The sequence below is a fragment of the Vombatus ursinus genome, unplaced genomic scaffold (assembly GCF_900497805.2).
Source record: "Vombatus ursinus unplaced genomic scaffold, bare-nosed wombat genome assembly UNPS02015255.1, whole genome shotgun sequence".
Classification (NCBI taxonomy): domain Eukaryota; kingdom Metazoa; phylum Chordata; class Mammalia; order Diprotodontia; family Vombatidae; genus Vombatus; species Vombatus ursinus.
The window spans coordinates 41,490,825-41,504,564 of record NW_020955033.1 but is presented as its reverse complement, the minus strand read 5'-3'; the positions used below and the strand labels follow the sequence as shown (position 1 = coordinate 41,504,564).

At 37.7% G+C, this 13,740-nt stretch overlaps 1 protein-coding gene and 1 pseudogene across 1 annotated transcript in view; one reads left to right on the top strand and one right to left on the bottom strand.

Moving 5' to 3' along the window:
- The window catches only part of LOC114031833 (leucine-rich repeat and coiled-coil domain-containing protein 1-like), a 55,381-nt gene extending 43,349 nt beyond the window's left edge, over positions 1 to 12,032 (top strand). The window contains 5 exon segments of the mRNA XM_027846982.1: positions 4,384 to 4,592; positions 4,982 to 5,119; positions 5,259 to 5,394; positions 11,732 to 11,818; positions 11,821 to 12,032. Of these exon segments, the coding sequence (XP_027702783.1) occupies positions 4,384 to 4,592; positions 4,982 to 5,119; positions 5,259 to 5,394; positions 11,732 to 11,818; positions 11,821 to 11,856 (606 nt within the window). The 3' untranslated portion in view covers positions 11,857 to 12,032.
- LOC114031834 lies at positions 9,223 to 10,155 on the bottom strand (annotated as a pseudogene).
- Positions 12,033 to 13,740: the final 1,708 nt, after the last annotated feature.

Genomic DNA, 13,740 nt, shown 5'->3' with positions numbered 1-13,740 from the left:
GTATTCTTCAGTGAATTTTTGTACATTTTTTCCCATCTTTTTTGTGCTTTCTTTACCAAGCAATTGATTCTTTTTTCGTGATGTCTTGCATCACTTTCATTTCTTTTCCCAGTTTTTCTATTACCTTTTTTATTTTATTTTAAAAATCCTTTTTGAGCTCTTCCTAGAGTTCTTTGTGAACCTGAGACTAATTCATATTTTTCTTTCAGACCTTAGATGTAGGCATTTTGACATTGTTGTTCTGTTTTGATCTTCCCTGTCACCATAGTAACTCTCTATGGTCAAGTTCTTTTTTAAAATTTTTTTTTCTCATTTTTTCAACCTATTGTTTTTTTACTTTTAACTTTATGTTAAAGTTCGGCTCTGCTCCTGTGGTGCTGTCCAAGTTTCTTGTATGGACTGTGTTGTTGTTGGGCTGTGCCAGGGGCTATGGGCCCTTAGCACTTGGCTGCACCAGGGGCCACGGGCTTCAGGGCTTTGTTGCTAGCCTGTCCCAGGGCTTGGGGCCCAGCTGCTGACTTGCTGGGGCATGGCCTGCTGATGGCTTGCCCAGATGCTACATGTAGTGGACTACATTCTCCCTTTACTCCAGTGAGACAGACCTTTCCTGCTAACTTTCTGAGTTTTCTTGGGCTGGAAAATTGTTTCACCCTATTCTTTTGTTGGTTCTATAGCTTCAGAATTCATTTTGAGATGTTACAGCTTTTTGGAGGTCAATTTGGAAGAGTTCAGGCAAGTTCCTATCTTACTCTGCCATCTTGGCTCCACCCATTCCCCTGCTTATCTCTTTTAATTAAGTCTATTTTTGCTTTTGCCTGGTCTGAGATTGCTACCCTTGCTTTTTTTACTTCAGCTGAAGCATAGTAGATTGTGTGCCCCAGCCCCTTATTTTAACTCTGTATGTGTCTCTGTGTTTCAAGTGTGTTTCTTGTAAACAACATATTGCTCGATTCTGATTTCTAAGCCATTGCGCTGTCTGATTCCATTTAAGGGTGAGTTCATCCCACTCACCTCCACAGTTATGATTACTAGCTGTGCATTTCCCTCCATCCTATTTTCTTCTGTTTATTTTTCTCTATCTCTTTTCATCCTGTCTCTCCTCCAAAGTCAACTTTACTTCTGACCACTGCCTTCTTTTATCTTTCCTCCCTTTTATCACCCCCCCTCCTTTCCCTTATCTCCTTCCCCTCCTATTTCCTTGTTGGGTAAGATATATTTCTATACTCAATTGAGTATCTATCTATCTATCTATCTATCTATCTATCTATATATATATATGTATATATTTTCCATCTTTGAACCAATTTAGATGAAAGTAAGGTTTGGGCATTGCCCACCCTACAACATCCCCCTGCCCCCTCCACCATAAAATCTTTTCCTTGAATACCACTTTTATTGAGATAATTTTGCCCATCTTCTTCTCCTTTTGCCCTTCTCCCAGGGCATCCCTTTTATCCCCTATCTTTTTTTTATGTCATCCTAACATGAACAACTCACTCTTGCACCCTCTGTCTATGTAGACTTTTTGTAACTGCCCTAATAATGATAAAGTTCTTAGGAGTTATATGTATCATCTTCCCCATATAGAAATGTAAATAGTTTAATTTTATTGAATCCTTTATAATTTCTCTTTCATGTTTACCTTTTTGCGCTTCTCTTGAATCTTATATTTGAAAATCAGATTTTCTATTCAGCTCTGGTCTTTTCATCAGGGATACTTGAAAGTCTTCTATTTCGTTAAATATCCATTTTTTCCCTTGAAAGATTATACTCAGTTTTGCTGGGTAAGTTATTCCTGGTTGTAATCCTAGCTCTTTTACTTTCTGGAATATCATATTACAAGTTATCCACTCCTAAAATGGTATCTGCTAAATCTCGTGTGATCGCTGTTGTTCCATGATATTTGAATGGTTTCTTTCTGGCTGTCTGAAGTATTATCTCTTTTAACTTGGAGCTCTGGAATTTGGATATGATATTCCTAGAATTTCCATTTGGGGATTTCTTTCAGGTAGTTATTAGTGGTTTTTTTTTCAATTTCTGTTTACCCTTTTCTGTTTATCTTGGTTCCTAGCACACTGGTGCAATTTTGACTTATAATTTCCTTTAATATGATGTCTATGCTCTTTCTTTGGTCATAGTTTTCAGGTAGTCCAATGATTCTTTAAATGATCTCTCTTCTGTTTTTTTTTCATTCTTTTTACTTTGTTTTATCATTTTTTGATATCTCATTGAATCATTCCACTTGCCCAATTCTAATTTTTAAGGAATTATTTTCATCAATGAAGTTTTGTACCTCTTTTTCCTTTTGGCCTGTTCTGTTTTTTAAGGTGTTATTTTCTGAAGTATTTTTGGTACCTATTTTACCAAGTTGTCAATTGTCCTTTCATAATTTTCCTCCTTTGTTTTCATTTCTTTACCTAATTTTTCCTCTACCATTCTTATTTGATTTTGAAAATCATTTTTAGCTCTTCTAGGCATTTTTGATGAGCTGATGTCCAATTTATATTTTTCTTTGATTGTAGTTATTTTGACTTCATTGTCTTCTGAATTTGTCTTTTGATCTTCTTTGTCATTTCCTTCCTTCCATAGTAGTTTTTTATGGTGAGGATCTTTTTTTAGTTTGTTTTTTGCTCATTTTTTCACCCTGTTTCTTGGCTTTGAACGTTATGTTAAAGTTAGGCTCTATTCCTTGCATGGTGGGGTGGAATGGCACTGTCCCAAGCTTCAGGTTTTTTCACACTGCTATTTTCAGAACTAGTTGTTCTGGGGCTTTGAAAGTTTTTGGTGCTTCCAAAGTGGTGTCTTCTGGGGAGAGGTGGGATCACTGCTCTCTTGGTCTTCACTGTGGTCTTTACCCAAGAAGGACTCCTGATCACTTGGGATTGGAAATGATACTGCTCCTCAGGGACCTTGTTCCCTCTTGACCAAAAATGCTTCTCTCTACTCTTGAACTGTGATTCAGAAGTGAGTATAGGCAATGGAGCTGCCAAATACTGTCCATTACTACATCTGGCACAGGGCTCCCCTGTAATCTCTTTCTGACCAGTTCCTATGTATCCTTCTCATCTCTGACTTCTGAAACTGCTGCTTTCTTACCTAGTCCCACCACTGATTTTGCATTCACATAGTCTGTGGGCTAGCCTTCACCCCTATCACAGATCACTCCTTCCAACCTCCTAAGTTTCTAGGGTTGGAAAAATGTCTCTCCCTGATCTTTTGTTGGCTTTGCCACTCCAGAATTCTATTTGAGGCATTATTTCAAAGTTGTTTGGAGAGGAATGTTGGGAGAGCTTTGCAGAGTTCTTCCTCTACTCTGACATCTTAGCTCCACCTCTCAGTTGATGTTCTTAATGGATTTAGAAGATAATTACACTCAGTATTACAATGGAACTCATGTCTTAGCAAAAGATGATGGACCTCAATGCTCCATGGACACCAAAATTAACATTTTGACTATGCTTATATGTACTCATGGGGAGCTAAGGGGAAAGTTAGAAATAGAAAAGTAGTATCTAGTAGGATTTTGATAACAGTCTTTGCAGTTACTGTTTTCAGCACATCAGTTCTAGTGTTAGGTGAAGAAAAAGGTAGTAATTAGCAGACTCAAATGAAGTCCTTACCTGACCAGTAGGAACACATTTTTCTTGTGTTCACTTCAAATGGTGTACAATAGGATGCTGGCAGTAATTACAATTTTTTACTTTGTTCGATGATATGAGGTAGGGAGCATCAGTGTTCCCCATATATCTGTCAATTTGCCAGATTAACAAGTATCCAACATCTTGAACAGTGAAGCCCCCTCCTCCTTTTTATAAAGCAACTGTAACCACTACCACCTCCAAGCTTTTTTAACAGAGATTTACAACATATGAATTTAATTTTTATTTTTATTCACAGCTCACATGTATTCATAACCTTTTTTAGAATGAACCATCATGTATTTAGTTTTAATTTTTGTTTTAGTTTTTTATTCCACCTTCTAAAACTTCTAGTTACTTTTGCACGAGGTATACATTTTATTATTTTCATCATACTACACCATCAAAATTGGGATTCTAACAGGATCCTGGAGTTTATTTTTAAAAAAACAAGTGCATCTTGTTCATAATTTATCACTTAGTGAAATAATAATAAAAAATATAAAAGATAAAAATTCTTGATAATGCTTGTTCACATTTAATATAAACAACTATTGGTTATTTGCCTTTTTTACAAATTTCATAGTAAATGTTTTCTCAAATGTCTTACACAGTAAACTTCCAAATTATTTTCTTAACTTTTAAGATATCTTTTTCTCATATTATTACCTTGTAAAGTAGCAAAACAAAGACATTTCAGGGACAGTAAAAAATATGGTATTGTTTTTTTTTTTTTTTTGCAAAGAACTTACAGGAAAGAGATGAACATATTAGAAAGTTACAAGAGGAAATCATTGAAATGCAAAAAAATACTCGAGAACAGCTTAATGAAAAAGCCACACAACTAGAAGAGCTAATGGAGAAACTGGAGCGGCACTGTGAGAGAAAAGAGGACCTAAAACAGCAGTTGAAGGAAAAGGAAGCAGAACTTGAGGAAATTGGGAAAGCCTACAGGTATGAGACAATATCATCATCATCATCATCATCATTATCATAGCTAGCATTTATTACGCACCTACTTTGTAACAGGCATTGTGCTAATAAGCACTTTACAAATATTAGCTCATTTAATTCTCACAGTAATCCCGGGAAGTAGGTGTTATTGTTATTATTCCCATTTTACAGATGAAAAAAGTAGGGCAAAAGAGGCTAAATGACTTTAGCCTAAGGTCACACAGCTAGTACGTAGCTGTGGCTGGATTTGGACTCAGGCTTTCCTGACACCAAGATCAGAACTCTATCCACTACACTGCCTTGCTGCCTTCTGAATGAATGAAAAGCTATTATGGTATATTAAATTGACATGAACATTTCTTTCTAAACTCTTTTAACTTTCATTTCAGTGCAATTAATAAAAAGTGGCAAGATAAAGGAGAACTACTAAGTGGTCTTGAGGCACAAGTTAAACAAATGAAAGAAAAATTTGAAACCAAGGAAAAGAAACTCATTGAAGAAAGAGACAAAAGTCTTCAAAATCAAAAGTAAAATTTAGTTTTAAATAACCCTTGGAATTTCTTGTGTTTAGAAGCAGGCATTTATGTTTGTAGGAAAATATCCTTTTAGAAAATAATTAAGTAAAACTACCAAAGAAAAAGACTAATTTGTACATGCTTCCTATAGGGCTACAATGGAAAAGCTTCATTCTATAGATGATAGTTTTAGAAAACAACTTGAATCAATGGTTGCAGCCCATCACGCAGAACTCCTACAGCTGACAACTGAAAAACAAAATCAGATTGATGCTGCAAATGAAAAGGTAATGTTCATAAAGATATCTTTTAACATCCAGTGTAACATTTTAAAGTTAAATGGAGTGAGTCATACAATTGTGGTAGAGAAGAAAAAAGGGTAGATTTGAAGACTGTGCATGTAAAGAATGATGTCTACAAGTAGCTGATGCCAAACCAAGATGCTGGTAACACTTAGCTCAGTGAGAGTTGCTGCTCAGGAGACCATCTACTAAATTTTGAACTCCATATGGACCCACTAGTGTAAGACAGCTTCACATACAGCCTAAATTGAGTAAGATAGGTGGTGTAATTTACTGTTATTTTACTTCAGAATGTGGGTCTTCAATTCAGCAAATATTTATTGAATATATATTATATGCTTAACACTCCCGATGGGTTGGGGAATTAGGGACGTGACAGGGAGAGAATTCAGAATTAAAAATAAAATAAAATTGAATTTTTTTTAAAGTTTTTTTAAAAGTTTTTTGAAGTTTAAAGTTCTACAGATGTAGAAATGGAGCTTAATGAAAATAAGGACCAGAACGACAGCCTTAGTAGTCATCCACATAGAAGTCATTGTTTCAGCTATTAGAGTAGAATAGCCTTCTGAGAAAGAGAGATTAGAGAAAAGAGCAGGAGTCTAGCTGTTTCAGAGGAATAACAACAATCAAGGAGCTGGGCAAGAAGACAGTAAAAGAAAGACATTTATTGGGCCATGAAGTAAGAAGAAAACGAGGGATATTAATCAAAGAAATTAAGAAATGATTTTCACAAGAAGATAATTAGCATTGTTAGATGTTTAAAAAATCTACCAAAGAATGAAAATGGGGGGAAGAGCCATTGTGTTTTGTAAAGAAACTGATCCTCAATCAAACATTTTCATTATAATTTGAATTTTTTTCATTGACCAGTGATCTTTATTTTTTCTCCTCTTTTTTAATATTATTTTATTTTTTCCCCAGTTACATGTCAAGAAAATTTTTAGTATTCATTTTTATAAGATTTTGAGTTCCAAATTTTTCTTCCTTTGTCTCTCCCTCCCCCTTCTTCTTTTGAAAATGGTAGGCAGTTTGATATATAGTCTATACATGTACTATCATACAAAAACATTTCCATATTAGTCATATTTGTGAAAGAAGAAATAGATAAAAAGAAAAAAAAACATGAGAGGGAATAAAGTGAAAAAAATATACTTCAATCTGCACTCAGAGTCCATCAGTTTTTTATCTGGACATGGATAGCATTTTCCTTCATGAGTCCTTTGTACTTGTCTTGGATCATTATGTTGCTGAGCTGAGTCATTCATAGTTGATCATCACACAGTGTTGCTGATACTCTGTACAATGTTTTCCTGGTTCTGCTCATTTCACTTTGCATCAGTTCATACAAGTCTTTCCAGGTCTTTTTGAAATCTGCTTATTCATCATTTCTTACTGGACAGTAGTTTTCCATCACATTCATGTATCACAGCTTGTTCAGCCATTCCCCAATTGATGGGCAAGCCCTCAGTTTCCAATATTTTGCCACCATGAATAGGGCTGCTATAAATATTTTTGCACATGTAGGTCCTTTTCCCTTTTTTATAATCTCTTTGGGATATGGACCTTTGGTTTTGCTGGATCAAAGGGTATGAACAGTTTGGTTACTCTTTGGGCATAGTTCCATATTGCTCTCCAGAATGGTTGGATCAGTTCACAACTACACCAACAGTGCATTATTGTCCCAATTTTCCCACTTATCATTTTCTTTTTCTGTCATATTAGCCAATCTAATAGGTATGAGGTGGTACCTCAAAGTTGTTTTAATTTGCATTTCTCTAATCAAAAGTGATTTAGAGCACTTCTTCATATGCTTATGGATAGCTTTTTTTTTCTTCCTCTGAAAACTGTCTGTTCATATCCTTTGATCCTTTATCAATTGGGGAATGGTTTGTATTCTTGCAAATTTGACTCAGTATTCTATGTGTTTGAGAAATGAGGCCTTTATCAGAGACACTTGCTGTAAAGATTGTTTCCCATCTTTCTGCTTTTTTCTAACCTTGGTTGCATTGGTTTTGTTTGTACAAAGGCTTTTTAATTTAATATGATCAAAATTATCTTTTAAATTTTGTAATGCTATCTCTTATTTGCTCATGAATTCTTCCCCTTCCCACAGATCTGACAGGTAGACTATTCCTTGCTCTTCTGCTTTGTTTATGGTGTCACCTTTTATGTCTAAATCATGCCAAAGGTCTGTCATATCTAACTTTTCTACTCTATTTACCGCCTTGGTTTCTTTCTTGTTTGTTTTTTGGTTGGATTTATAGAGTTCTGAGAGGGGACAATTGAGGTCCCCCACTAGTATAGTTTTGCTCTCTATTTCTTCCTGTAACTCATTTAACTTCTCTTTTAAGAATTTGGTTGCTTATACCAGTTGTTGCATATATGTTTAGTATTGATACTGCTTCATTGTCTATGATAACCTTTTAGCAAGATGCAGTTTCCTTCCTTATCTCTTTTAATTAGGTTTATTTTTGCTTTTATTTGGCTGAGATAAGGCTTGCTACCCCTGCTTTTTTTTATTTCAGCTGAAGCATAATAGATTCCTCTCCAGCCCCTTCCCTTTACTCTGTGTGTGTCTCTCTGCTTCAAGTGTGTTTCTTGTAAACAACGTACTGTAGGATTCTGGTTTTTGATCCACTCTGCTATCCACTTCTGTTTTATGAGAGAGTTCATCCCATTCACCTTACAATTATGATTACTACCTTGTGTATTTCCCTCCATCCTATTCTTCCTCCTATCTGTTCTCTCTCTCCTTTCACCCTTTCCCTCCTCACCAGTATTCTGCTTTTGTCTACCATCTTTCCTGATCTGCCCTCCCTTCTGTCAGTCCCCATCCCCCCTTTACTTGATCTCCTCCTCTCCTACTTCCCTGTCAGGTAAGATAGATTTCTACATTCAACTGATTGTGTATATGATTCCCTCTTTGAGCCAATACTAATGAGAGTAAAGTTCAAGTGATGCTTGTCGCCCACCCTTCCATCTTCCCCTCCACTATAATAGGTCTTTTGAGCCTCTTCATGTGAAATAATTTACCCCATTCTACCTCTTCCTTTCTTCTGCACTCATTGTACTCCTCTTTCTCATCCCTTAATTTTTTTTGTCATTCCCTCAAATTCACCTTATACCCGTACTCTATGTCTATGTATATTCCTTCTAGCTGTACTGTTAGTGCTACAATTTTTAAGAATTACAAGTATCATCTTCCCTTGTACAAGTGTAAATAGTTTAGCTCAATTGACTCTCTTATGTTTTCTTTTCCCTTTTTACCTGTTTATGCTTCTTTTGGGTCTTTATATTAGAGGTCATTTTTTTTTTTTGTTTAGTTCTGGTTTCTCCTTATGAAAACTTGAAATCCTGCTATTTCATTGAATGACCATTTCTTCTCTTGATGTATTATGCTTAATTTTGCCAGGTGAGTGATTCTTGAAGTCCTACAACCAAGTTGTAGCTCCACTGCCTTCTGAAATACCATGTTCCATGACATCCAGTCCTTTAATGTTGCAGCTGCCAAGTCCTGTGTGATCCTAATTGTGACTCCCTGATATTTGCATTGTTTCTTTCTGGCCACTTGTAGTATTTTTCCCTTGACCTGATAGTTCTGAAATTTGGCTATAATGTTCTTGGAGTTTTTATTTTGGGGTCTCTTTCCTGAGGTGAACAGTGGATTTTTTTTCCACAAAAAAACATCAAACTTTATTAAACAGACCCAATGGGGGTACAAGTCTTAGGTACTTGACAGGAGTTCCAACACTAGCTGGCTGTCCATCCGACCCCCATACCACCACACTAGAGGGGTCTTTGCTGTAGTCTTCTTCAAGGCCTCTGTGCTGCTGGGCACAGGCCTCAGTTGAGGGAGTCCCCACACTGAGGGTTCACTGGCAGGCGGGTCTGCTGGCCAAAGCCTACCAACAGCCAGTTAATCTTCTTCACAGTCGCCTTGACAGCCAGCCCTTCAGGGCAGTTCAGGTTTCCTTAAGGTACTTGGTTTCCTTCTTGGTCCATTTCAATCTGTGTATATGTGTGTCCACTGAGATACCTGCCACCTTGCCACATGTGCCATCTTGGGTCCAATGCCAGGAAGCGCCACTATCTCTGCCACAGTGGCTGGGATGTCACTGTCATAGTGCTGCTTCAGGATCTTGCTTGTCTGCTTTATGTACTGCACTTTGCTCCTCCAAAAGTCAACTGGGTAGATGAGTTGACCCAGGGTATTGTCATCTATTTGCAAGATGCTGTCTAGAGTCAGGCCTCTCTCCTTAAGCCGCCATATGGCAGCTGCTGTGACCTGGTCTTTGGTCTGGTTGGACAGCATCAGTGACAGTAGCACTTGGTATCACATCACCTATGGAGGAGCATTTTGGTCACAACACTGCTCAGCTCCCGTGTGATCAATAGGCACATCTTTTGACTTCCTCATTTCTCAGATATTCTCCAGCTGCGAGTCTCCAGTTTTGGGGTTCCCACTTGGGTTTCTTGGGAGTGCTGTCATCATTGTCCACATCTCCATCTCTGTTCAAAGACTCGTAAGCCATCTCAAGTTTTATCTCCATTGTTATCTGAGTGGTTTTGGTTTTTCCCTTTTCCCTGTGACTGCCTCTTTGCCAAGGGACAGTGGAAGCTCATCCTCTGTGAATAGGTGCTGCCCAGAATGGCGGCTCATGCAGTGGGTCACCATCCTGGGTCCATTTGGGGTGCTCATGTCTAATTACAGGATTTTTCAATGCCTGTTTTGCCTTCTGGTTCCAGGACATCAGGGAACTTTTTCTTGATACTTTCTTGAAAGATGGTGTTCAGGTCCTCTTTTTGATTATGACTTTCAGGTAGTCCAGTGATTCTGTCATTGTGTCTCTTGGATCTATTTTCCAGGTATTTTATTTTTCCAGTGAGGTATTTTACATTTTTTTCCATTTTTTCATTCTTCTGAATTTGATTGATTCTTGATGTCTCATAGAGTCATTAGCTTCCACTTGCCCATTTCTAAATTTAAGTGTTTTTTCCTTAATTAGCTGTTGTACTTTTCCATTTGGCTAATCGTACTCTTTGAGGAGTTATTTTCTTCAGTGGGTTTCTGTATCTCCTTTTCCATTTGGCCAATTCTACCTTTTAAGCAGTTTTCTAAGCTGTTGACTCGTTTTTTCATAATTCTCTTGCATTACTCTCGTTTCTTTTCCCATTTTTTTTTCTGCCTCTTTTATATGATTTTTAAGCTCCTTTTTGAGCTCTGGGCTTGACACCACTTCCTGTTTTTCTTTGGGGTTTTGCCCATAGATGTTTTGACATTGTTGTCCTCTTCTGAGTTTCTGTCTTGGTCTTCCTTGTGACCGTAATAACTTTCTGTGGTTAGATTCTATTGTTTTTGCTCATCTTTTTTTTTTCTTGGCCTTTTTCCTTTCTTTTAAATTAGAACTTTGAACCTGGGGTGGAAGGAGCACTGTCACAGGCTTCTTGTGCCAGTGGCTGCAGGTGCTGGAAATTTACCTGGTGTAGCACTGATGTTGCCCTTAGGCCCGAGGGACCCTCATGTCTTGTGCTGTGCTGAAGTGATGAGGTGAGGGATAGCTGGTGCTGCTGGAGGCTGTAGGGGGTCTGACAGCTTACCTGGTGCTGAGCTGGGGTCCCAGTGGTGGTGTGTGGCGTGTGCTGAGGCCCAGTGGGGTGTTTCTGTTTTTCCCCGGGGCTTCACTGAAGCAGTGGAGGTCTGGCCTACTATCTGCTCATGCTGGAGGATGCCTTTTTGCCTGGGGCTACACTGAAGCTCTTGGTGGTTCTGGGAGCTGGAGTCTGAGGGTTCCCTTGGCTATGCTGAGGCATGTGGGGAGTCCTGATGTTGGCATTTGCCTGCTCCACCACACTGGAGCTCAGGATCTCCCACTGGTCTGCTGAGACGCTTCCTGTCCTGGAACGCACTCCCCTTTTACCCAAGGGACAGACACTTTTCTTGCCACTCTTCTGAGTTTCTTGGGCCAAAAGATTGTTTCACTCTGTCTTTTTGCTGGTTCTGCTGTTCCAGGATTTGTTTTGGAGTTGTTTGGAGGTGAATATGGGAGAGTTACAGCAATTTACTGCTTACTCCAACATCCTGGCTCCCAGAAGCCATGAATCACTCATCTCAATTTTTAAGTAGATCCACTTTAGTAATTTTAATTTTCACTTTATTTTAGTAATGGTAATTTTTAAATGTCACAATACAAAATCTCTAAAATCTACAGATTCTATGTACTAGACAGATTAACCCATATATTTTTCTTCCATTATTCATTTTTAAAACATATGTTGATATTAAGAAAATTTGAAATGTTTTAAATCTTGATTGTCAATTTAGGTTTCCCAGGTTGAAGATGAGATGCGTCAACTTCTGCGTGAAACAGCACGAAACAAAAAAATCATGGAGGAAAAAATAAAGCGACTTTTACTTTTGCTTTAAGTGATATTCAGCAAGGATTTTGATGGTCCTGAGACTTCATCAAATTGAAATGGTCTTGCAAATCTAAATCATACTTTCAGCAACCAAATATTTTAACTGCTGTGCCTTTAAAACCCCTTTCTACACATTCCAATATGAATATATTTTAAAGCCTTTTTTGATCAAGTATTTACTAAATATATGTACAGTTTTCTTAAATTATTTATATTTATATGTCTGGGAATGTACTGTCAAAATAAACTAAAGGCACTTTTGTCTTTTTTCTGTAGTAGAAGTTGTGTCCAAATATACATACTATTTTAAAAACAGGATTTTGTTGCTTTTCTATGAGAGGAAAGGCATAAGTAAACCCAACAATATTTTTAATCATTACCACCTCATGGTGACTGCTAAGACTATAGCAAGGGATCACTAGGTTGATGGTTTTAGCAAAACATCTAAAATGACTGTAAAGCTAATGTCAATCAATCTATATTGATTTAGTTCCTATACTATGTGCCAGGCACTGTGCTAGGTGCTAGGGCTACAAAAACAAAGGTGAAACAGTTTCCTTGAGAAGCCTACAATTTCGTGGGGGGTGTGGGAGAGTTAATAACATGTACCTATGTTTATAGGTATATATACAAAGTAGAGACAAGGTAACTGGCATGTGGGGAGTAGCCCCACTAGCAGCCAGGGGATTGGAACAGGCTTTATGTGGAAGGTGATACTTCAGTTGAGCCATAGAAAACACTAAGCATTCTACAAGAGAAAGTGAGAAGGAAATAGATTCCAGGTATAGATAACAGCCAAAACAGAGGAATTGAGATCGGAAATAGGAATGCACCCTCCAGAGAACAGTGAGAAAGTCAGTTTGTTTAGCTGTACTTTGCCCAAACAGAGGTAATGTGTAATAAGATTGGAAAGGTAAATTGGAGCCAACCAGAGGAGTCTAATCTTAAACCTAGAAGTAATAGGGAGCCTCTAGGGTGCTCTGATTGGGGTAGTGGCATGATCAGACCTGCACCTGTCAGAATAACTCTGGCAGCTATAGAGAGGTTGAATTGGAATAGGGAGAAACTTTACGTAGGGAAACCATTTAGAAATCTATTTCAATAGTCTAGGCAAGAGATGTTGAGGATCTGAGGTAGGGTGGTAACTATGTGAGTAGAGAAAAGGGGACAGACAAATGCAAGAGAATTGTGGGAAGTAATGATATCCAACATTTATGTAGTATTTTGTTTGCAAAATGCTTTATAGACATCCTCACAATAACCTCAGAATAATCCCCATTTTACAGATAAGGAAAATGAGGCAGGCAGTTGAAGTGGTTTGCCCAGAATCATAACTAGTAAGCGTCTGAGGCTGGATTTGAACTCAGGTCTTCCTGACTCTAGGTCCAGTGCTCTATCCACTACACTCCCTACCACTTCAGGAAAAAGTGACAGCATTTGTCATTTCTGACAAATGATTGGATATGTTGGATAAATGAGAAAAAATTGAGAATGATCTGAATTTGGGTAATTAAGAAGGTGGTGCCTTCACAGGAGAAATAGGGATCTATTGGTTTTGTTTGTACAAAGGCTTTGTACAGAGCTTTCCAAGTATCAAAATGCAAAGCGTTTCCAGTATTCTATAAAGAACATTGCCTATCAGAACATCTGGAGGTGGAGTTGAAAGTAGGAATTGTTTTACTCTTTGTGTTTATCTCCCCAGTCTCTAGCACAATGCCTGGTGCATAGTAGTCATTATAATCTTACCTGACTCCAGTCACTCCAACATTCCTCTTAGTACTTTTGTGTATCTCTCTACAACTAGCGTTTGTTTTGAGGACAAAAGATAATGACTTCTGTTTTGGACATTTTGAGTTTGAGATGCCAAAATATCCAATTTTAAATGAACAAGAATGGAGTTCAGGATAGAGACAA